The following is a 26,322-nucleotide window of genomic DNA, read 5'->3' on the forward strand; positions in this document are numbered from 1 at the left end:
TTCTTTTAAGTCGTGCTATTTAATAAGATTAACTTTATAATTTTTGAAATGTTTCCCTTTTAAAATTTTGGTTTAAATAACTTATCTTAGAAAACACTGGATTGTAGATGCCAAAATGTTGCCTGTTGTGAATATGCTTTAGTTATATAATTTTTATGTATTATGTTCAAGTTATGCATAAAGTCCTTTTTAGAAAAATAATGATGTTTAAGCAATAGAATAAGAGTGCCTAAGCAAGCTATTTTTATACTTTTAGTTACATAATCTCTGTATTCATAAAAAGTTATATAAATTGAATTTTCATGCATTAGCAAAGCTAGCTTTGTATCATTTATCATTGAGGTTTCAAAATGTTACATAAGCCATGTAAAAGGTGTTCGATAATGGTAGCTTATTTTTTACAGTTTTTTTTTTTTTTTTAAGTCTTTCCTCTTTTTTTTTTTTTTTTGAGACAGAGTTTTTGTTCTTGTCACCCAGGCCTGGAGTGCAGTGGCACGATCTTGGCTCACTGCAACCTCTGCCTCCCAGGTTCAAGTGATTCTCCTGCCTCAGCCTCCCGAGTAGCTGGGGCTACAGGCACCTGCCACCACACCTGGCTACTTTTTGTATTTTTAGTAGAAACGGGGTTTTACCATGTTGGCCAGGCTGGTCTCGATCTCCTGACCTTGTGATCTGCCCGTCTTAGCCTCCCAAAGTGCTGGGATTACAGGCGTGAGACACTGCGCCCGGCCTTAGTTTTTCCTCTTTTTAAAAACAGGTTTTAAAAGAAATTTTGTATACAGATAAATGGAGAAAAATCATAAATGAAGTTGACATATAGATATAACTTTTCTCCATGTCGAACTGGTAATGCCCAGTTTATGGGTTGAAATAAGGAAAGTTTTTTTAAAAAATATGACTTGTCGTTGATACATAATGCTTTTAGTTTTAAATGTACTTTTACCACCATACTTAATTCCATATTTAATAATTTGAGTTAATTAACAAGTAACATGTCTGCAAAGTCAATGGTTAGCTGGATTAATATCTCAAGGTTCCTTTTGTACTTCTACCTTAAGCTGCATTGTGTTTATGATTATGAAGCAAGAGATGGAAAATAATTTGGAAATTCAATCTATAATATTATTTTAAATAGCCACTTGGGTGCTACTGTTTTGTTGTTTTTCTGCCTGTAAGATATATTTGCACTGTTAAAAATGCATTTTACCTCAGTCTGTGTGTGTAATCTTTAGGACTTAAAAACCACTTCAAATATTTTCACATCTCATAACTCCTAATAAATGTTATGTTTTCTAATTGATAATAACATTTTGCAAATATTCCAGAATATAAATACAATATTATTAAGTAATTTTTAAAACGTTTCTGTAAATCAGATAATCTTTCATTATCTCCGTTATTTACCAGTGTCTGCTCCTATTTGCTGCTTTTTTTTTTTTCCCCTTTAATTTTTTGAGACAGGATTTCATTCTGTTGCCCAGGCTGGACTGCCGTGGCGCCATCAGGGGTCCCTGCAGCCTCAGCCTCCAGGGCTAAGGTGATCCTCCCACGTCAGCCTCCTGGGTAGCTGGTACTGCAGGCACATGCCACCACACCTGGCTAATTTTTTATTTTTTGTAGAAATGAGGTTTCACCATGTTACCCAGGCTGGTCTCGCACTCCTGGGCTCAAGTGATCTGCCCGCCTCAGCCTACCAGATTGCTGTGATTACAGGCGTCAGCCTCTGTACCTGGCCTGTTCTGTTCTTTGGAGTATTGTATATTCATATGCAGAAAAGATAAATTTAGACCTTTTACCTGTTGTCTGACACAGAAATTAACAAAGTAGATCATAGACCTAAATGTAAGAACTAAATGATACAAGTTCTAGAATAAGGCATAGGAGAAAATCTCAGTGACCTTGGGTTAGACAAAGGTTTCTTAAATATGTCACCAAAATCACAATCCATAAAAGAAGTTGCCAATTTGAACATTAAAATTAGAGACTTTTGTGCTTCAAGAGACACTATTAAGAAAATGAAAAGGCATGTCACAGACTGGGAGAAAATATTTGCAAATAGTATATCTGAGAAAAGACTTGTATTCAGGATATATAAGGAACCCTTTATTTTTTATTATTATTATTTTGAGACACAGGGTCTTACTCTGTTGTCCAGGCTGGAGTACAATGGCACAATCTTGGCTCACTGCAGACTGGGCCCCCTGGTTTCAAGTGATCCTCCCACCTCAGCCTCCGGAGTAGCTTTTGTTGAGACGAGGTTTTGCCATGTTGCCCAGGCTGGTCTTGAACTCCTAGGCTCAAGCAATCCACCTACCTCAGCCTCCCAAAATGCTGGGATTACAGGCATGAGCCATCATGCCTGGCTAGGAATTCTTATAATTCAACAATGAGACCAAAAGCTCAGATTAAACATGGACAGAAGAATAGACATTTCACCAAAGTGGCTAATAAAATTAGGCTTGGCACGGTGGCTCACATCTATAATCCTAGCACTTTGGGAGTCCAAGGTAGGAAGATCACTTGAGCTCAGGAATTCGAGACCAGCCTGAGCAACATATGAGATGTCATTTGTATGAAAAATTTAAAAATTAGCTGGGCATGGTGGCAGGTACCTGTAGTCGCAGCTACTGGGGTGGCTAAGGTGGCAGGATTGCTTGAGCCCGGGAGGTCAAGGCTGCAGTGAGCTATTATCGTGCCATTGTACTCCAACCTGGGCATTGGAGCAAGACACTTTCTCAAACACAAACAGACAAAAAGCAGAGTAACTAATAATCACATGAAAAAATGCTCAGCACCATTAGTTATTTTATGTTTTTTTAAATTATTATTATGTTTTGAGACAAGGTCTGGCTCTGTTGCCCAGGCTGGAGTGCAGTGGTTCCATCTTGGCTCACCGCAACCTGTGTCTCGCAGGCTCAAGCTGTCTTCCTACCTCAGCCTCCCAAGTATCTGGGACTACAGGCATGTGCTACCATGCCCAGGTAATTTTTGTGTTTTTTGTAGAGACAGGGTTTCACCATGTTGCCCAGGCTGGATTGAACTCCTTAGCTGGAGCAATCTGCCTGCCTCGGTCTCCCAAAGTGCTGGGATTATAGGCGTGAGCCACTGTATCCAACCTACTTATTTTAGAAATGGTTATTAAAACCACAGTGAGATACCACGTATAGCCACTGGAACAAGTTTAATGAAAAAGAAACAATAATAGGTACTGGTGAGGATGTGGAGAACCTGAAACCTTCATTTCCCTATTGGGAATGTAAAATTGTAGAGCCACTTAGGGAAACAATTTGGCAGTTCCTTAAAAAGTTAAACAGATTTACCATAGAACCTAGAAATTACATTCCTAAGTATTTACCTAAGAGAAATGAAAGCACGTTTGTAGGAAGACTTATACATGAATGTTCATAGCTACTTTATTTGTAATATGCAAAAACTGAGCAAAACCCAAATGTCCATCAGTGGATGAATGGATAAAGTATGTTATATCCATATGATTGGATACTACTCAGCAATAAAAAAAGTATGAATATTGATACAACAAATGAATATATTTCAACATAAATACGCTGAGTGAAAAGAGCCAAAAGTGTATGCAATGTGTGACTCCACTTAACATAAAACTTTACAAAATACAAACCAATTCATAATGACAGAGAGCAGATCAGTTGTTGCAGGGGTATTGGAGTTGGTATAGGGGATGATGACTGACTGAAATAGGACTTGCGAGCTCTTTTGGGGTTATTGGAAATGTTCTTAAACTGGATTGTGGCGATGATTACACTCCATAAATTTACTAAAATTAGCAAAATGTACACTTAAAATCGGTGAATTTTTTTACACTCATTATGTGAAAATTCTTAATTACAGACATTATTTGTAAACTGTTGGGTGACATTTGTATTGACAGGTGATAGTAATGAAGAAGCCATTCAACAACAGGTTTGTAAAAAATACAGCAAGAAAAGAAATGGAGGGTTACTTTTTTAAAAACCATTTTAACTATTTTTAAGCTTATTGTTCAGTAGTGTTAGGTATATTCACATTGGGACCAGGTGCAGTGGCTCATACTTGTAACCCCAGCACTTTGGGGGACTGAGGTGGGAGGAGTATTACTTGAGCCTAGGAGTTCGAGACCAGCCTGGGCAGTGTACTAAGATCCTGTCTCTTAAAAAAACAAACAAACAAAAATTAGCTGGGTGTGGTGGTGTGCACCTGTAGTCCCAGCTACTCAGGAGGCTGAGTTAGGAGGATCACTGGAGCCCAGGAGATTGACGGCATGAGCGTGATTGTGCCCCTAAACTCTAGCCTGACCCTTACTCACACACACACACAAAAGTATATTTACATTTGTTGTGAAACAGATCTCCAGAACTTTTCCATCTTCCAAAACTGGAACTCTATAGCCATTATACAACTCCTCTTTCTCCTCCCTCTGACCCTGGTTACCACCACTCTTCTTTCTGTTTCTACAAATTTGACTACTTTAGATACTTCACATAACTGGAATCACAGTTTTTGTCTTTTTATGACTGGCTTATTTCACTTAGCATAATGCCCTCAAGTTTTATTTTGTTTTATTTATAGTCCAGGTGCCTTTGATTTTTTTTTTTTTTTTTTTTTTTGGCCACCTAGTATGCCATGAATTCACAGGTTATAGGTTCCAGCAGTTCAGGCTCCTGTCCATTGGTTCTCACAAAGTGTGCTTTTCTGGGTGGAGAATGCTGGTGCTTCAGTTGTACCTAGGTACCTTTCTCTTTGGCTTCCTTCTTTTTCTGATCTTTTTCCTTCATGTGTTTTGGGAAGCCATCTCAGCTGTAGTGGTTTATATGCTCATTATATACATTAATTCTTTTGGCAAGAATTTCGTTTGTTACAGCATTGCCAACAGCATGCTAGATAACATTGTAACTTCCAGTTTTGCCATGGTAATATTTATGGGCATTCCTTTTTGAACAGTAGCCATTTTCTTTTTCTTTCTTTCTTTTTTTTTTTTTTGAGATGAGGTCTCGCTCTGTCACCCAGGCTGGAGTGCAATGGCGCGATTTTGGCTCACTGCAACCTTTGCCTCCCAGGTTCAAGTGATTCTCCTGCCTCCTGAGTAGCTGGGATTACAGGTGTGTGCCACCACACCCGGCTAATTTTTGTATTTTTAGTAGAGATGGAGTTTTACCATGTTGGTCGGGCTGGTCCCAAACTCCTGACCTCGTGATCCTCCTGCCTCAGACTCCCAAAGTGCTGGGATTACAGGTGTGAGCCACCACGCCCGGCCCACAGTAGCCATTTTCTTTTCTTTTTCTTTTTTTTTTTTGTTTTGAGATGAAGTCTCATTCTCTTGCCCAGGCTGGAGTGCATTGGCGTGATCTCGGCTCACTGCAATCTCCGCCTCCTGAGTTCCAGCGATTTTCCTGCCTCAGCCTCCTGAGTAGCTGGGATTACAGTTTAGCACCACCATGCCTGACTAATTATTGTATGAGCAGTAGCCATTTTCTTGATGTCTACAACATCGCTTTTTCTTGTAGATTCCTGTGTCTGTGGCCAAAGGAACAACTCCATGTTTTCCAAAAGCCCTAGAGAACAAATTGGAGGTGCCTCTTCTTTTTTCCTTTGTGTTTGTCATCTTGGTGAATTATTGGAAGATGGTGGTTTCTGGCGAAAGGCCAGATTAAATGGTTGAATTTTAAAGTATGTAAATTATACCTCAAAAAAACTATTTTAAAAAGTAGACTTACCCTGACACTAGACTCTATATCAAAGGGGTTGAATAGTTTCAAAATGGACCCCAAAATACGTGTAATATTTAAGAGAAGTATCAAAAAATATTTTAACTGCATTATTGAGGTATGATTAGTATACTAAAAGCTGAAGGAAGGTAGTGTATATAACTTGATGTGTTTGGAAAGAGCTATAACACCTGTAAAACCATCATTACAAGCAATGCCATGGACTTAAATCCATCACCAAAAATTTCTTCCTGTCTCCTTACTTTTGTTTCCTTTTTTGGTTAGAGCACTTAATGTGTTATACCCTTTTAGCAAAGTTTTAAACATCCAATACATTATTGCTAATCATAGACCCTATGTTTTGCAGTAAATTTCCAGTATGTATTTCTTTTGCATAACTGAAAATTAGAGGAGGTATCAAAAATTAATGGGGTAAAAAAGATTTTTCAATAAATGTTTTGGTGATAGCTAGTTAGCTGTGGAGAGACAGAGCAGGATTCTATTTATATAATCTTATCTAATGTCATAACAAAAATCAGTTCTAGATACAGTAATATAAAGAATATTAAAGACTTGGACCAAGTCTAATTTAATACTTATCCATCTTCTAAATAAGGATGCACTTTCCAAGTTTAGAATGATTTAGAAAAGAACGGGCATTTAAAAATGACAAATTTTGCGCCTGGTGCGGTGGCTCACGCCTGTAATCCCAGCACTTTGGGAGGCTGAGGAGGGCGGATCATGAGGTCAGGAGATCGCGACCATCCTGGCTAACACAGTGAAACCCCGTCTCTACTAAAAATAAACAAAAAAAAATTAGCTGGGCCTGGTGGCAGGTGCCTGTAGTCCCAGCTACTCGGGAGGCTGAGGCAGGAGAACAGTGTGAACCCAGGAGGCGGAGCTTGCAGTGAGCAGAGATGGAGCCACTGCACTCCAGCCTGGGCGATTGAGCGAGACTCTGTCTCAAAAAAAAAAAAGGAAAAAAAAAAAAAAAAAGACAAATTTTGGCTGGGTGCAGTGGCTCACGCCTATAATCCCAGCACTTTGGGAGGCTGAGGGAGCCAGATCACTTGAGGTTAGAATTTCAAGACAAGCCTGGGCAACATGGTGAAACCCCATCTCTACTAAAAAATTAGCCTGGTGTGGTGGTGCATGCCTGTAGTCCCAGCTACTTGAGAGGCTGAGGCATGAGAATCACTTGAACCCAGGAGGCAGAGGAGGTTGCAGTAAGCCGAGATCATCCCACTGCACTCCAGCCTGGGCAACAGAGTGAGAAACTGTCTCAATAAATAAATAAATAAATAAGTAAGTAAACAAACAAACAAACAAATGACAAATTTCATAACATAAAACTAAAAAGCTACAGTGTGTTTTAAAAAGAATATATCACCTAAATGAAAACAACCTTGGAAAAAAACAGAAAGCTATTGTAATTACTTTGAGCTATTAAAGGGTTAATATCTTATATAGTGGAATATCTTATACAAGATCTATAATATACTACAGATATTACAGGATAAATATCTATATAAGATCTTACAAATCATGTAGAAACCACTGAACATCTGTAATGAATACACCAAATCCATAGAAGAGGAAGTAAACATGCAAAGAAGTGTAGATTAAAACAGTGATTACCATTTTTACTGTGTGTGTTTTTTGTTCCTTGTGTATTTTTTTAAAAAACCTTTTTGACAGATAAGATTTTTATTTTTGCAATGAATTTCATGGTCTTCAAAGTCAAAATAAAAATTTCTGCCTAACGATTAGCTGACAGGAAGATGCCTTTAAATGTTTTTTCTTTTTGTTTCCAGGAAGTATTGATGAAGATGTTGTGGTGATAGAAGCTTCCTCCACTCCCCAGGTTACTGCCAATGAAGAAATTAATGTTACCTCAACTGACAGTGAAGTGGAGATTGTAACAGTTGGAGAAAGCTATCGGTGAGATTTTAATTCTTAGTTAAATGTTTGAAATATTAAATATAAATATTAAACATATTTGTGCTGCAGATATTTGCATTCTTTTTATTTATTTATTTTTGAGACCCAGTTTGAGTATGCATATATCAGATTAGTGGATTTTTTTTTTTTTTTTTTTTTTTTGGTAAGAGATAGAATATTGCTATGTTACCCAGGCTGGACTTCTACCCCTTGGCTCAAGTGATTCTCCTGTCTCATTCTCCATAGTAGCTAGGACTGTAGGCACATGTCACTAAGCCTGTCTAGATTCGTCCTTTTCAAAGCAGGCTGCATTAAACTCACCTGGAGAGATAATAAAATAAAGCTATATTGTTGCCCAGACTCTTTCCCATACTTGAACTAGAATTTTAGAGGTTAATCTTTTTAAAAGCACCCCAAGTATACAATGAGAGTTAAGAGTTAATGCTCTGAATAAACAATAATTTTACTTAGTGTTTTATAAAATTGTGTTTTTTAATGATATGGAGAATTGATCTGCTTTGAAATTTAGATGTGAATAATACATAAATATTGGGGATGGTACCAAAATTAAAAATGAAAAAATATTAAGGGGTATTGGTGTTGAAATAGCCCTTTCTGTTAGAATCTACTTGTTTCAATATGTTACTCATTGATACCAGTGAAACTTGTGCTGTTACTGTGTAAGGGCACCCTAATTCAAAACATATGTTTTGATTCTTTTTCCTTCACTCAGTAATTTTATCGGTGCTCTGAACTAACACATCAATGAAACATCCTTATCTGTTTTTATAAATAACTGGAAAAGACATTGCCCTACTGCAGAATCACTTTGACTCTCCCTCCAAAATATCAACTCCTAACATTGCATTCATCTTATACTTTAGATGATTATAAGTATTGGTAATAATAGCAATAAAGAGTTGCTTTGTTACATTTGATACACCAAACTAATAATCTAACGGCTGAATCTTAATTTTTGTGTTGGAACGAATTTAGAAGTGCATTTGCTTATTGCATGTTAATATGTTACTGATTTTAAAAGTATATATTCATATTTCTGACATCTGTTACAAACACTTAGAACATGCTTTTCCACTTGCCATTTTAGCATCGAAGTGCTACTTCTAAAGGCATGGAAGTGAGCATTCTATAACATATACTTGTTTGTTTTAATTTTATATGATTTTCCCCAACTCTGAGTAAAACTGAAAACCAGTGTTATGTACCACACCTATCCTCTGACCGTGCATAGTGCTTGGTACAACATTGACTCAATTTTTATGAGCTGTAAGGACTACTGAAATTACAGACCTATTTTTCCTTGTAGGACTAGAGATCTTGTTTTGGACATGGTTGATGTCAAGCAGATGCATTTACCTGAGTTAATAGGCAATGATCTTGAAAAAGACCCACAGTGTACATGACCCATTGTTATATCTCTTACTGTTATCTGAGATATTAATTTTGTTACTGTTTAGCTGGCTTTTTGCCCTTTAGTTTATTTTACTTAATTATTTATTTTTTGAGACGGAGTCTCCCTCTGTCACCCAGGCTGGAGGGCAGTGGCGCCATCTTGGCTCACCGCAGCCTCCGTCTCCTGGGTTCAAGCAATCCTCCTCCCTCAGCCTTGTGAGTAGCTGGGATTACAGGCATGAGCCACCACACCTGGCTAATTTTTTTTTGTATTTTTAGTAGAGACGGGGTTTCAGCATATTAGCCAGGCTGGTCTCGAACTCCTGACCTTGTGATCCACCCGCCTCGGCCTCCCAAAGTGCTAGGATTACAGGTGTGAGCCACCACGCCTGGCCTGGCCCTTTCATTTAAGAGAGTATTTCTTTGTTTTAGAGTCTTTTGTGTCAGGATTTGACAGTTGCTACTAATCATAGTGGCCACTAATACCTCCTTGAGACTTCCTCATACATTCATGTTTTTTTGCAGTTGCTCCATCTAGTACAATATGATGCTTTCACAAAAGTACTGCAAAGTGGACCTATAACTTCCTTCAGCTATTAACAGCTTCCCAGAGATAATAGACTACTCAGTCTCATCATAGACTCTTGATTTTTCAAGAATTTTAAATGGTGGTATCTGTCCTCATACAAAACCATTTTATCCCAAGACATGGCTATCTTGGCTCAAGCTGTACCACAACTGTTTCTGATATGTACTATCCTATTTTGACAGTGGCTCGGTAATTAACTTTATACTCCTTCTTAAGAATTTTATTTTAGAATTTGAACTTTTCAAACTCTAGGTTCTATAATCGTTGAAGTTCAAGTTGGGCTGAAAATGTTGAGGCCATTTTCAGCCCACTCTGACCTTTGGAGTTCTCTTCCTAGTGGTTAAGCACCCACCCCCGATGACCTTTTATATTACAGATATTTTCCGTAAATGCTGACAATAAGGTTATAAGCAGTTTTATATTTAGTTTGAACAGGAAAGCCCTTGTGTTTTATTGGCCTCCCCTTTCTAAAAGATTTATTTTTTTATCCTGGAGCCTTAGGACTGCATATTCTACATATTATCCCTGTATGTCCTTAGTCCAAATCATTATAGTGAGTCCTTCAAAGTATATACACCTGTAAGTAAATTTAGAACAGTGTAATGCCACACACATGCTTAAATGAAGTTAGATGTTTAGGGTTCACAGTCACGTGTTTTAAAAGCATAAACTAGCTCACGCAAGTAATATTTCTTATGGCTACCAAACTAGTAAACTAGCCACAATATCCTTACCTCTACACATCAGGAAATCTCCCTGGTGCCTGTTTATTTTTTTTGTTTTGTTTTCTTTTATGGCAATACTAGAAGCTTAGCTTGGTTTAGGACTCCCAAAGGAATGTTTTGCAAATCTATCCTGAGCTAAACATACAAGACCTTGTGGATATTATTAAATGTGTAGGGTGTTATTTTTATTCCTTTACCTATGGTGAGTAATTTTAGCTATTAACAGAAAATGTAAATAGTTTATTATAACCTGGGTAAATTCTCAAAAGTAACCATGGAAGAGAGAGTAGCATTCTTGAAACAGAATCCTGTATTTTACACTAATGATTGGTACAACATAGTATTTCTTATATTCTTAGGTCAATTAGTTGGTGATTCATTCAGCAAAGTTTACCGAGTGCCAGTCATGATTTTTAATTACGATTATTTCTTTGGAGAAATCTTGTATGAAAAACTTAACATTTAGTAAGAAAGGCTTATGGGTTTTTGTGGTGACTAAAAATTCTTTATTTGTATTTACTAACTTAATATTGATGTCATTTAAGGTCTCGTTCAACCCTTGGACACTCCAGATCTCATTGGAGCCAGGGTTCAAGTTCTCATGCAAGTCGGCCACAGGAGCCACGGAACCGCAGTAGGATTTCTACTGTTATACAGCCCTTGAGGCAGAATGCAGCAGAAGTTGTGGACCTTACCGTTGATGAAGATGGTAAATTGAAGTAGTAACAGTAGAAAATTATGAAAGGAGTTTGATAAAAGGAAATCTCTTAATATGCTAGAAACTCCTCCTGCTTACTGGTAATATATTATTAAACTACAGGGAAATTGTCAGATTTTTTAATCTCGTTTTTAATTGATATCCTAGGCTTGTAAATTTACATAAAATTCTTTGTGGTTATTGTTTCAATACTTGATAGCTATTTTCTCAGGAAAAAATATTTTTGTAAGTGGTAGTTTGAGGTTAGCTCAAACTAGTTTAGTTTGATTTGTAATAATGATTGTCTTTAACTTGCCATGAAAAAGTAGAAGCAGTACTTTTTAAATATAAACACAAAAGCAGTATAACTGAATTTTGAATGACTAATACTGGCTATTTGAAATGTCTAACTTTACTTTTAAAAATTATGTTATCCTTCAATATTATCGGTACCTTTTTGTGCTGCTCATTTTTTGTATTTTATTTTGGCTTACAGCTGTACCCAAGTAACTGAGGAAACAAAACCAGAGTTGGAATACAGAGGTTAGGAAAAGTGGTAGAATTTAGGAATATATGAATGAATACATATGTGAATTTGCCCACATATTGGGAATCATCTTGAGGTATTATTAGTTATATCTTAGGAAATGGTCAGTCATAATTTCCCAAAAGGAAAATGGTAAGCCATATATGAGTTTGTTAGGTTTGGGAGTTAGCTATAAATTGGGCAAAGAATATATCAGGTAGATGGAAAGAGTTGATAGGTGGAAAGAGTTAGAGGCCATATACAATCAGCTCTTCTATGGGCTATTTGCAGTTTGGGTGGTCATAACTTTCAGAGTATCAGTACCCAGTTGTTTATGAAGAGATAACAACTGTTTGCATTTCATTCAACAATCTCTTGGTTTTTGTTTTGAAGCACTGTAAATGATCTGTAAGACAGTCATTAATGTAATAGGGATTAATTAATGATTACTCAGTAAATTAAATATAGGGTGACTATTTTGGAAACTTTTTGTGTTCCGATGTGACACCTGCTAGCCGGTAAGTAGGAGAAGGTGATAGAGTAGCCTTTTCCACATTACAGTAAGTTCAACCAGAATTTACACTTTACTGGGTTAAAAGTATTCCAGTGATTAGTAGATGCTCCCTTTCCCGCCACTAGTTTTTCTCATTGGAAAGCTTCTCTCTTATTAAAAATGAATCTAAAACTAAGTACATCAGACCAGTGGTTCTCAACTAGGGGCAGTTTTCTCCCCCAAGTGATATTTGGCAATGTCTGCAGACATTTTTGGTTTTCACAGTTAGGGGAGGATGCTACTGACATCTAATGGATAGAGACCATGGTTGTTGCTAAACATCATGCTGTTCACAGTGCACATCTCCTCCCCAGCGAACAAAAAATTGTCTAGCCCAAAATGTTAGTATTGCCAAGGTTGAGAAACCCTGGTTAAACTATTTACAAATAAACAGAAGTTCTTTTCCCCCTTTTTTATGTACAAGCAATTTGCATATACAAGCATTTGGACATACTAGCATTCAAAGTGTCCCATATAGACTCACAGGTACTATTTGTGCCTAAGGAATTAGCTTACCTTACTGCATTGTGTAGAAAGTCAACCCTCTCATTCCATAGCACATTAAGAGACCCCCCTTCTTTTCAGATTTAATTGTCATGACTATGCTTTGGATGGATTTATTCCTACTGTTCTCAATTTTAAGCAACCATTTTAAAATTAGTTCTTTGAAACTTAACTCACTCGTAAGTTGAACTCTACCTGAAATTTCTTTTACTTTCTGATAGAAAAATGTTAATTTTTATTAGAAAGCACTGATGAGTATTAATATTTACAAAATTTTCTTTGGAAAACATATAAAAAGGCATGGAAAGAAGATTAAAACAGTTATTGGAAATCATAGCTAATGTTAAGTGATTACTCTCTGTAAAGCATCATACGAAGTATGTGATCTCAGTTCATCCTAATGACAGTTCTATGAAGAAAATTCTGATGCTTTCCCAGTTCTACAGATGAGGAAATGGAGAATGGTTAAATAACTTATTTATATTCATACTGTCAGTGGTGAAATCAGTATTGCTATCCAGGCAGTCTTACCCTAGAATCCATATTGTGTCAGACAGTGTGGTTTGTAACACTGTTCTGGCAGCTCGTGACCATGTGTACGTGCATAGCAAGGAACTTTTATTTCCTTTTACTGTTTTCTTCTTTGTGATAGATCAGACAACTTATTTAGAAGCTACCTGAAAAACTGTTAAATCACCTAAATTATTGGAATAAGCATATCGGTGTTGGATTTTTTTAAAATGCAGTAATATTTTGGTAACAACGTTGGTTCGATATTGCAGTTCAGCTTTGTGAACGCTTTCTTTACCAAATGTTATTAGAGAGCTTGTATTTTTAGTTTTTTTATTTATTAATTATAAACACATTAGCTTACATTAAAATATAACCCTTTATCTAATTTGTTTTGAATTGCTAAGTTGACATTTTGTATTTTGTAGAACCTACTGTAGTACCAACCACTTCTGCAAGAATGGAATCACAAGCTACTAGCGCTTCCATTAACAATTCAAATCCATCTACCTCTGAGCAGGCCTCTGATACTGCTTCAGCTGTCACCAGTAGCCAACCTTCCACAGTGTCAGAGACTTCAGCTACTCTTACAAGCAATAGTACCACTGGCACTTCTATAGGAGGTATGTAAAAAAGTGGGGGAGGGGAGACTTTTTGTCATTACTTTCGTTAGGAAAAGTATTATTGTTTTTAAGTCTAAGATTTTAGCTATGTTAATAAGCGGGTATTCTTACATTATAATAAACTTCACATGTTATCAAGGTAGTCTTTATTATAATTAGGCTGATTTCATATTTGAGTTTGTGTGCTATATGTAACCAGAGTATTATAGCTCAAATAAGAGAGCTTGGGGAGAAGTAAATGGCTGACACCAAAAGCATGAGCAACAAAAGCAAAAGTAGATAAGTTGGACTTCATCAAAATTTAGAACTTTCGTGCATTAAAGGACATTATCAAGACAGTGAAAGACAGCCTACAGAATGGGGGGAAGAAAAATATTGCAAATCCTTTATCTGATAAGCACTTTAGAATCCAGAATCTACAAAGCACTCTTAAAACTGCCCAACAGGCCGGGTGTGATGGCTCATGCTTGTAATTCCAGTACTTTGAGAGGTTGAGGCTGGAGGATCACTTGAGACCAGGAGTTCGAGACCAGCCTGGGCAACATGGTGAAACCCTATCTCTATTTATATTTAAAAAATAAAAAAGTAAAAAGAAACAAACAAAAAGCCCCAACCCAACAGAAAGACAACCCAATTTTAAAATGAGAAAAGATTTGAATAGATATTTCTGAAGAAGTTATGCAAATGACCAAGAAGCACAAGATGCTCAACATCACTAATCATTAGGGAAATGCAAATGAAAACCACAATGAGATACCACTTTGCACCAACTAGGGTGTCTATAACACAAACAAAAATAGAAAATCACCAGCGTTGGCAAGGATGTAGAGAAATTGGAACCCTTGCGAATTGCTGGTAGGAATGCAAAATGGTGCAACTGCTGAGAAAAACACTTTGATGGTTCCTCAGAAAGTTAAAATAGAGTTACCATTGGATGTACTAAGTCTACTCCTTAGTTATCTTCCCAAAATAATTGAGAATGGGGATGGGAGTTTTTAAAATTTTGGTGATATCCATTTTCTGGGGTTTTTTGGTTATGGTTTGGTCTTTTGGTGTCATATCTAAGAAACCGTTGCCTAATCCAAGGTCACAAAAATTTATTCCGGAGCTTTCTTTAGTTTTAGCTCTTATCTCAAGCTAGTTCTTACGTTTCAGTTAGCAGTGATATCTCTGGCTCTCTCTTATATCCTTTGTTTAACTGAGCCTTAAACTAACTTTCTTTCATTTTTGGATAATGGTACAGAGATAGGAACTTGCTAACTGCTTACCAATAGGGACACTGTAGACCCTGTAGCTTGTGGATTGACTAAATCACCATTAATAATGAAACCATCTTATATTTTCTATCCCTTTTTGCTTTTAATAATATCTCATTTAATTCTTTTAATATTCATGTAATTTACATCTAGCAGATTCGAAAACTACATGTGGCTGGATCAAGAAGTATTCTCTCCCCTGGAAAACTGAGGGCAGAATTGAGAAACATTCTCAAGGAGATTTCCCAGGAGTATCTTTTTTGTTTTTTTGGCCCAGGCCAGTCTTGAAGTTCCAGGCTCAGGTGATCCTCCTACTTCAGCCTCTCAAGTAGCTAGGACTACAGGTGTGAACCACTGTACCCAGGGGTGTCTTTTAAAAACATTCTCTGAAAAAATGTAGGCAGAAATGAAATGGGCTTTTATTTCATTTGTTGAGTACATACTCTTTTCTTAGCTTGTTACTTGGGTATCTTATATGTTATTGTATATATTTTAATTCTTAAAAAAAAAAAATCCTTGACATGGTGAGACTCACACCTGTAATCCCAGCTCTTTGGGAGGCCAGGGATGCAGATCACTCGAGGCCAGGAGTTCAAGACCAGCCTAGGCAACGTGGTGAAACCTTGTGTCTTTTGAAGAAAAAAACAAAACAAAACAGAAACTTGCAGAAATTAGTGAGGCTTGGTGACACACACCTGTAGTCCCAGCTACTCAGAGACTGAGTCAGGAGAATCATGTGATCCTGACAAGTTGAGGCTACAGTGATCCTCGAGGGCACCACTACACTCCAGCCCAGATGACAGAGTAAGACCCTGTTTTAAAAAATAAATTATTGATGTTGGCATTTCTCTTACCATTTCAGAAATGAAGAAACCTGAGAAGTTAAGTACCTTGACAAAACTGTAATAATTTTTGAGGCAGGGATTTGACTTCTCATTGACTCCTGTCTCCTGTTGTAGCTTTATGTAGCATTATTCTTTTTTTTTTTTTTTTTTTTTTTTTTGTGAGACAGGTCTGACTCTGTTGCCCAGGCCCGTGTGCAGTGGCACAATCTTGTCTCACTGCAATCTCCACCTCCCAGGCTCAAGTGATCCTCCCGAGTAGATGGGGGACCACAGGCATGACCACCACGTCCGGCTAATTTTTGTATTTTAGTAGAGATGGGGTTTTGCCATGTTGCCGTGTTGCCCACACTGGCCTCAGTCTCCTGGGCTCGAGCGATCCACCTGCCTCAGCCTCCAGAAGTGCTGGGATTACAGGTGTGAACTACCACACTCGGCCTATGTGTAGCATTATTCTTACGTACATTTTATGTGATACAGTCCCAACTTTATTTCAGAATATTCCGAAAACTTTTATATATAAATCTTTGTTCATTCACAAATCAGATTTAATTTCTGAGCATCTTGGCTACAGTCCTAAATGGGCCTCTCTTAAGGTCAATTTCCTTCCAGGACCCTATGGAACATTAGTTCAACTATGTTCTCCACAACTCGTCCTTATCTTGTACCTTTTTGAATATTTCCAACCCTCACATTCAAGCCATCTAGCTTCACACTTATCCAAGTTCCTCCGTAAATTTATGGTTTCTAATCCTGGGCTTTCTGTAGGAAATCACCATTGTCTTGATCAGTTCCCTTTCGTTCCTCTAAGTGCCTATTTCAAAACACTCTCCTTTTCGTCAAGGTTTTCATTCCCCAGGGGAAATTTTAAAAAAATGAATAAATGAAAGTTCTTAAGCATGAACTCCTTCAACTTCCAACGCCTCCATATAAACTTTTGTGGCTCTCTACCTGTCCTCCTCTACTAATTCCTAGTCTCCTAACTCCTTCCTTTCCCTTCCATTTCCTTTATCTGTGCTCTACCTCTTATCCTTTCCTTTGTCCTTAACCTTGCTTTAACTGTTATCTTCCTTGTGTCTTCGGCATCTTCTCTGGTTTCATTTCCTTAGTACATGCACATGTACACTTGTTTTTGTCTGTGTACATTTAAGTGTATTTTTGTCACACTAAACTCTTTCCTCTAATGGGCTTCTGACTCCTTTCATAATGAATAAACATGATCTTTTAAAATCTGACAATTGTCTCCTTTTCATAATTCATTTTCTTCCCAGGACTGTGTTCTCATCCCCCCTTTCACTAGCCCATTTCATAACTGTAAGTGTTGTCACCTATCACTAGTATGCTGATGACTCTCTCTTCTGTGTTTTTTGACCACTATATTTGTTTTAAACTTCTTTTTTTTTTTTTTTTTTTCCCCGAGACAGGGTCTTGCTTTGTCACGTAGGCTAGAGTGCAGGCTCACCGCAGCCTCCACTTCCAGGCTTAAGTGATCCTCCTGCATCAGCCCCACAAGTAGCTGGGACTACAGGCACACTCTACCACACCTGGCCAATTTATGTATTTTTTGTAGAGATAGGGTTTTGCCATGTTGCCCAGGCTGGTCTCGAACTCCTGGACTCAGGCAATTCATTTGCCTCAGCTTTCCAAAGTGTTGGGATTACAAGTGTGAGCCACCATGCCCGGCCATTTTAGACTTTCATATCCAATTCCTTCTTGGACATCTCTCCTGGACCATTCTGCAGTCAGTTCAAACTCAATGTGCCACAAACAGCTCATTATCTGCCTGACCTCTCCATGTGGTCCTTGTGTTATGCCTACATGATATCTTATATATTCATTTGTTTAACACATATTTATTGATGGCACACTATATGTCAGGCACTGTTCTAGGCAGTGGGAACAAAACAGATAAATTTTTGTTCCAACAGAGCTTACCCTCTAGTGGATAGCAATAGCTAACATTTATTGAGCCTATAGTGTTGGCCGGTGGATTTGCCTATAATAACTCTGATTTTTGCAGTAACCAGAAAGGCAGATTTTATTACTCTTCTCATTCTACAGGTGAAGTAACATATCCAAGGTTATATGATAGTGGAGCAAGAATTCAAACCTAGGCAGTCTGGCGTGGTACCTCTACTTTTCCCCTTTATGCCAAGATTTCTCAACCTTGGCACTACTATTGACTTTGGGCCAGATAGTTCTTACAGTGGTAGGTGGGGAAGGGCTGTGCTTACAAGATATTTAGCTGCATCCTTGGTTTGTAGCCTCTGAATTCCAGTAATATCACCTCCCTTCCAATTGTAACAACCAAAAATGTCTACAGGCATTGCCAGATACTGGGGACAGCATTGCTTTATGCTATGCTAGAACCCAGTGTTTCTGTTCTAATACTGGTTGATTTGTATCCTAAATTGTCTCCATGCTTGATGATGAGCTTCCTTAAGGGCCAAAGAGCAAGTGTTTCTCTTCTTGGTGCTTAGCTACATGATTGCATGCTGCTTTTCCCTTGTGAGTTGAAATTAAATATAGAAAGTGCTTATTGAGCCACCTACATTGTGCAAGCATGTTTCTGGTTGCTAGAGATAAAAACAGCAAAAGCAGACCGTACCGTAAGTTATGTTAAAGGCCAGGACTTTCATTTTCACCTTTGTATTATCCAGTGCCTTTTGTAGATCTTTTACCACGACTTTATTATGTGTAAGACTGTTGAATGAATGAGTAATTCATGCCTGCCTCTCGATAATCCTGCTAGAGTTACTGAAGGCACTCCTAGGAGGCACTTTAACCAAATTATTGTCCCTGGGTTGTGGAGTTAATTTCCCTAATGCAGGTTCATGATTGTCTCATTTTTAGTGGGCCCTCTGTGGGTTAATTTTAATAGAAAAGGAAGTGTTTTATTTACTGAATCTTATATCTCTGTATTTCACCTCTAATTTATGACAATTTTATTTGGGTAGTAACTCTCGAATGAGAGGCTAATTGGTTGTCTTTAGTTTTGGATGCAAGCCTATTTGAGAAACAAAGAGGTTCTGGACTATATATATTCAAAATGCTCGAAGGCAAAAGAGGACAAGCTGTTTCTGAACAGATATATGTCATATCCATCACTTTAGTGATGGTTACAAACTCATACCCTGACTTTTAGAGTCAACGTAATCCTCAAATAACTTGGTTTGTAAAATTAAAGTGTCAGAGTTGGAAGGAACCATGAAGGTAATTTAGTGTATCCCAGTGAGTGAGCTTAGTGTCCCAAAGGTTTTCAACCTTTTTTTCCTGATGCAATACACAATAAATGATATTGACTTGTATAACACTTTTACATAGAGACTAAGATAAAACCCTGAAACTGCTGTAGCAAGTAAAGCTACTGTAATAATGAGTAATTACTATACATATTATAATTTATAGGAAACAGTTACTTACTGTTGGGTTCAGCATAGCCCTAAAAGACTTTTGATCATGGTCAGTTCCTGATATGCTAGTTTTAACACTTGACCAGGTTATTCAACACATTTGGAATACAAGTGAATGAAAGTAACATAATTATAGAACTGACTTTGGAACTGCTATTATTTGTTTTAAAAAGTAAATAATCTGTCTGGGCGTGGTGCCTCACACCTGTAATCCCAGCACTTTGGGAGGTCGAGGTGGGTGGATCACGAGGTCAGGAGATCGAGACCATCCTGGCTAACATGGTGAAACCCCGTCTCTACTAAAAATACAAAAAAATTAGCCGGGTGTGGTGGCGGGCGCCTGTAGTCCCAGCTACTCGGGAGGCTGAGGCAGGAGAATGGCGTGAACCCGGGAGGCAGAGCTTGCAGTAAGCGGAGATTGCGCCACTGCACTCTAGCCTGGGCGACAGAGCAAGACTTTGTCGCAAAAAAAAAAAAAAAAGGAAATAATTTGTCGACTTTGTTTTTTTGTTACAAATTACAATATTTAACATAATTCTAGGGGCAGTTAGAGGTTAGTGTCAGTTTGTATTTTTCTTCCGTCCAAGTTCACAGACGCGTGAATTCTAGTTCCCAGGTTAAGAACCTTTACAAAAGGGTTTGGGAGATTAGCCCCCATAGGCCAGACTAGCAGCTTGGAAAAAACGAATATACAGAAATTTAGATTAGAGCTACTGTGTAACAGAGGTTAGAGCACAGACCTTGAAGAGATGAGAATCCGGAAAGGCAGGATAAGACATGTAAGAGAGGGCAGAGCCAGGAGAATTTTAGGGAAATTTGCTGAATCTTACCAAGCAGAGCCTGAAGCACCTCCCTACCCAGGTTCATTTATGTGAACCCATAATTCCCTTTATTATTTAAGCTGTTTTGGTTGGATTTTTATTTTATTTGTAAACAAGCAGAAGATTCCTAATTGATACATTGACCCAGAAGAGATTAGCTAGGTACTTTGAGCCACATAGGAGCAGGGTATCCCTACTCTTGGGTACTGTAAAATCAAGGCTAGGACAGTAATGTTCCAGAATTCTAAGGATTCTGAGGAGATGCCTCAGAATCAGAGTAGGGGGTTAAGGATGGCAGCAGGGCGGGGCTTTGGCTTTAGGCTCTTCACTCTTGTAATTTAATCAGAAGCTTCAAGTTTTAAAAATCTCTTTTATATAGTTTCCATATAATATTTAGTTTGAGGAAGCGTTTCTGGGTTTTAAATGAATTTGAAACACTGGGACAGACTTTCAGGGGATACTTTTGCAGTTCTTCTGCCATAGAAGAACATACCTTCAAAATAACTGGGCATGTGGCGGAGAGCATAATCAGGACTCATGTGTTTTATACCGAGAAATTTATCTTTTCTAACAACCATGCAAGGCAATTTTATTACCACATTTTATAGATGAAAAGGAGGTTAAATAACTTTCCTAAGGTCACATTGCTGAAAGAAAGGTCCCAGATTAGAACCCATATTCATTTGACTCCATGTTTCTTTCCCCACTGTGTGACACTAAGTCATTAGATTACTTTAAAGCACATTTTATTTTCCAAGTATTAGAGTCTAATCATTTCTTACATTCTATTGGTTCTGACTATAGAGTCCAAAGGAAGGAAAAAAGATAATGGCCCAGACATGGTGGCTCATGCCTGTAATCCAAGTACTTTGGGATGCTGAGGTGGGCGGATCACCTGAGCTCTGGAAGGAGCTTAAGACCAGCCTGGGCAATGTGGCAAAATCTTGTCTCTACAAAAAATACAAAAATTAGCCAGGCGTGGTGGTGTGTGCCTATGGTCCCAGCTACTTAGGAGGCTGAGGCAGGAGAATCTGTTGAGCAAATATATACAATGTATATATTTGTGTTGGTGGATAGTGAGACTTCACCAGATACACTCTGACTTGGCTGGCTGTGTCTTAAGGTGAGATTTTAAGAAGTACATAGCTGCCTGCATTATGTAGGAAGGATTTATGATATTAGGGGTTCATGGAGCTCAGGGGAAGAGCATTTGCTTTGTAGCATGTAGTGGAAGGACTCGTATTTTTAAACTTTTAAAATACAGTTTTACTGGTAATAAATCATTTATTATGCCATAGGAAAACATGATCTATTGCCATACTTGCACATCACAGTAAATATGAGCCTCCTGAAGAATTTAGAGTTTCAGGAAAATCCCAATGAAGACCACTGCATAAAATCATATGATGTATATGTTAAGAATATGGCACTATCAGCCGGGTGTGGTGGCTCACGCCTGTAATCCCAGCACTTTGGGAGGCTGAGGCGGGCAGATCACCTGAGGTTGGGAGTTCAAGACCAGCCTGACCAACATGGAGAAACCCCATCTGTACTAAAAATACAAAATAAGCTGGGCGTGGTGGTGCATGCCTGTAATCCCAGCTACTCAGGAGGCTGAGGGAGGAAAATCGCTTGAACCCAGGAGGCGGAGGTTTGGTGAGCCAAGATGGCGCCACTGCACTCCAGCCTGTGCAACAACAGCAAGACTCCATCTCAAAAAAAAAAAAAAGAATGTGGCACTATCACATTATTTACAGAGATTTGAATTTACTGAACATTTCTTTAAACATTTATTATTTATACCCCATACCTATTTTTTTACACAGTGATATTTCATGATTTGATTATTCTGTGCATTTTTTTCTGTTTCAAGATGACTCAAGGAGAACTACATCTAGTGCTGTAACGGAAACTGGCCCTCCTGCAATGCCAAGGTTACCTTCCTGCTGTCCCCAGCACTCACCATGTGGAGGGTCGTCACAGAACCACCATGCATTAGGACATCCTCATACAAGTTGCTTTCAGCAGCATGGTCACCATTTTCAACATCATCACCACCACCACCATACTCCCCACCCAGCTGTCCCAGTTTCTCCTTCTTTTAGTGATCCTGCTTGCCCTGTGGAAAGACCTCCACAAGTACAAGCACCTTGTGGAGCAAATAGTAGTTCTGGTACCAGCTATCATGAACAGGTATGTGGAATTTGAGTCAGTCTTTCTTTCCTGCCCCTCTTGTCTCTCTCTCTCTCTCCTTCTCCCTTTTCTCTCTCTCCCTCTTCCTTCATTCCTGTCTCTCTCCCTCCCTCCATTTCTCTCCCTGCTTTCTTCCCTCCCTGCCTCCCTCCGTTTCCTTTTTTTTTTTTAACTCCCTCCCATTCTTCCTTCCTTTCCTCTGTCTCTTCCCCTCCTTCCTTCCCTCTCTTCCCTTTCCTCTTCCCCTTCATTCCTTCCCTCTCCTTTCTCCTTTCCCTTCCCCTTCTTCCTGTTTTAGATGGCTGGAAAACCCAGCATGAGGGAGTAACTACTTGCGTTAAAACCAACCCACCTTTCTTTTTTAATTGTGGTGGCTTCGGGAAGAGGAAAAAACCCCTAGGGATAGATTTTATACACTAAATTAATCACATTCTTACATTCGAAAATGGCCTAATTTAGTGGTCTGTGGTTTCTTTTTAATTAAGTCTCTGGGATTTTTAGATGGACTAAATTATTACAACTAATTGAATGGACCAGGGATGTGGGTAATCAAAACTGATACTTAATCTAAAAATCACTTTTTAAAAAGGTTTTTGATGTTTTTAGTTAAATACAGTTGGATCTGATTTTTGCGATCTTATTTTAAACAAATTGTTGAAACTCTAGTGTCCAGCTAATTCATGAAAAATTGGAAAATTCTCCCAGTTTTCCCCTTTTACCTCCTACTGTAGAGTTCACTATAACCTTCACTCATCTAAAAATAAACAGCCTTCTCATTTGCAGGCCTGTAGCATGTTTTCTCAGGGGCAGATGAGGTTTTCAGTTTATGGAGAATCAAAATGTCAGCAAAAAATTATAATTAAGTAAATTAGTTGGTATTATTATTGAGTTCGCAAAATGTCAACTAGTATTAAATTAGTATTGGCAATCACGTGGAGTAAAAGAAGTCAAGCGTTCCATGCTACTTTAACTTTTGTTATGTCACATCCATGTACGATTATGATATAAGTCTGCATGTTGCAACTCAGAAGGCTGAGGCAAGAGAATTGCTTGAACCCCGGAGGCGGAGGTTGCAGTGAGCTGAGATCACGCCATTGCACTCCAGCCTGGGCGACAGAGTGAGATGCTGTCTCAAAAAACAACAACAACAACAAAAAAAAACAAAAGATGTAATTTCAGAGAAAAATTGTAATTTTGACATATACTATTCCAGAAAAAAAGTGCTGCAAAAAAAGTCAAAGAGGCTGGCATGGTGGCTCACGCCTGTAATTCCAGCACTTTGGGAGGCCAAGGCAAGTGGATCACCTGAGGTCAGAAGTTCAAGACCAGCCTGGCCAACATGGTGAAATCCCATTTCTACTAAAATACAAAAATTAGCTGGGTGTGGTGGTGTGTGCCTGTAGTCCCAGCTACTCGGGAGGCTGAGGCAGGAGAATCACTTTAACCTTAGAGGTGGAGGTTGTAGTGAGCCAAGATCGTGCCACTGCACTCCAGCCTGGGCATCAGAGCAAGACTCCGAAGTTTGTTTTTTTTTTCTTTTTTTTGAGATGGAGTGTCACTCTTGTTGCCTAGGATTACAGGCATTAAGCCACCCTGCCCGGCCAAGCTACCACTTTTCTATGTCACCCGACCTTTCCTAAAGTACTTGCCTCATCTTTTAAAATTTTGATGGTATGTCTTCTGGGTCTGACAGATTAAAAATAATTAACAAGGGCTGGGCGCGGTGGCTCATGCCTGTATTCCTAGCACTCTGGGAGGCCAAAGTGGGTGGATCACGAGATCAGGAGTTCGAGACCAGCCTGACCAACATGGTGAAACCCCATCTCTACTAAAAATACAAAAATTAGTTGGGTCTGTGGCGCGTGCCTGTAATCCCAGCTGCTCAGGAGACTGAGGCAGGAGAATCGATTGAACGTGGGAGGCGGAGATTGCAGTGAGCTGAGATCATGCCACCGCACTCCAGCCTGGGCGACAGAACAAGACTCCGTCTCAAAAAAAAAAAAAAAAAAAAGGAGTTGTTGTATTCTCTTTAAAAATACAGCTGGTCCTATCAAGAGGAAGTTTGAATTTAGTAGAAAATATAATTAAAGAGATTTTAGATGTCATTTCGGTTTTGGTAACATTTCTTGGTATTAATGGATTGTCCAGACCTGTCCTATCTCTTGGGAACGAGGGAGCATCAAGAAGAATTTTCCAGTGGATTGAATGAAAGGATCTGCTTGGAAGTATAACTTTGTTTTGCTGTAAATTTGGTTACATGATGCTTCATAAATATTGTAGGAAAATGGTGAAGAGGTGGGTCTACCAGCTTTTCCTACATTCATTAAAGAGCTGCCAAAAGTCTCATTTGCAGAATATTTTGTTATTAATAAAATAATACAGCTAGTTTGAGACATCAGTTATGTATACAACTTTTTATTTCAGCTTGAGTCAATTGTAGGTAGGATCTCTTTTACAGGTCTGTTCAGCGTAAAATAAATATAACCCGTTTACCCACCTGTAAGTATTAGTAGAAGTATTTGGACTGCAAACAAAACTTGAGAAGAATCAGCAGGATCACAGGCATTCAGTGGTGATAATGGATTTGAAGGTAAAGAGAGTGAGATTTTTGAAGACAACAGTTTGAGACTCGTGTTGATGTTTGTAGGACTCTAAAATTAACCAAATGCTCATAAAATAGCTTCATATAGTCTTCACTTTAGACCTATTTGGGTACAGCAGAAAGTAGAGGAGCAGAAGAAGCAAACAAAACCTGAGATTTGTGATTTTGTAGATATCTTATGTTTGAGTGCCAGATTGTGCACAGTCAAATAAAAATTAGACTGGCAAACCGAGAAGATGCAGTAGTCATGTAGATAGTCCTCACTGCTTGCTTTGATATGATATGGCTTTCATCCCTACCCACCCCTGCCACACCACCCCCACCCCCCAACCCCACCCCACCTCCTGCTTTTTTTTTTTTTTTTAAGAGAGGATCTTGCCTTGTTTCTCAGGCTGGCCTTAAACTCCTGGGCTTAAGTAATCCTCCTGCCCCAGACTTCTAATTGGCTGGGACTACAGGCATGTACCACTGTGCCTAGTAGTTTAATTAGTGTGATGCGTCATTTGTATCTGTGTAAGCCAATTATTATGTCCCATCACTATACTCATCTTGCTTACCCTTGACTGTCCTTCGAGAATAAGAATTGAATGAACTGGAATTGTGAAGAAGAGGGTTCTCATTACTGTTTTTATTTTCCCTTTATTCTTTAATTTTACCCTCAGTTTCTTCTAGGAATTACTTTACTCTGGGAATGTTCTTAATCACTGACTAGAGATGAAGATAAAATGAAATTTGGTCACCTTCATAAGATGTTGATATTCTAGTCCATTTGCTAATTTTAGTCTAAATAGTAGGGAAAGGATTTGAACCATAAACATAAATTCAGTCTTAAAACATTATTCTTAAACCATATTTACCTGAATTGAAGACATACATTGTATTTGCCAACTCAATAGAAGAACAGACATATACTTGATTGTACAGCTCAACAGAAGGAGAACAGACATATACTTGATTGTAGATAAATAATACAAAAGAAAGGAGCTCCTCCTTTTCTCTTTCCCAACTTGAGTATCATCACACCCCTTTCCTTTCAGCACCCAGAGTTCCTTTTGTTTCTATTATTCCCCCTAAACCTAGAGCTCACTGAAATTAAAAAGAATGCTGTGGTTCCTCTCGGGACTGTTGGGTGACTTGGGCCTTTGACAAATGCATTACCCTAGGTTTTTTCATCTCCAGCCCCTCAGCTTCCAGTATTGCACAGTTGCTGTATATAATTCCATATATAACATCAGATCTTTATGGTCTTTCATCACATTTTGAAAAGTATGGTTCCACTGAACCTAAGCAGTAGGTTTGTATTCAAGAATACGAAGAAGTGGCCGGGCACGGTGGCTCACGCCTGTCATCCCAGCACTTTGGGAGGCTGAGGCAGGTGGATCATGAAGTCAGGA

At 38.4% G+C, this 26,322-nt stretch overlaps 1 protein-coding gene across 13 annotated transcripts in view; it reads left to right on the forward strand.

The window, feature by feature from the left end:
* RNF111 (ring finger protein 111) overlaps positions 1-26,322 on the forward strand; it is a 163,866-nt gene that overhangs the window by 112,209 nt on the left and 25,335 nt on the right. For all 13 annotated transcript variants that reach the window (XM_063596689.1, XM_055098273.2, XM_055098274.2 and 10 more), the window contains 4 exons: positions 7,535-7,661; positions 10,934-11,097; positions 13,607-13,801; positions 22,007-22,326. In XM_063596689.1, coding sequence (XP_063452759.1) covers positions 7,535-7,661; positions 10,934-11,097; positions 13,607-13,801; positions 22,007-22,326 — 806 coding nt within the window. The remainder of the gene's footprint in view (positions 1-7,534; positions 7,662-10,933; positions 11,098-13,606; positions 13,802-22,006; positions 22,327-26,322) is intronic.

Source organism: Pan paniscus, chromosome 16 (assembly GCF_029289425.2).
Source record: "Pan paniscus chromosome 16, NHGRI_mPanPan1-v2.0_pri, whole genome shotgun sequence".
NCBI lineage: Eukaryota > Metazoa > Chordata > Mammalia > Primates > Hominidae > Pan > Pan paniscus.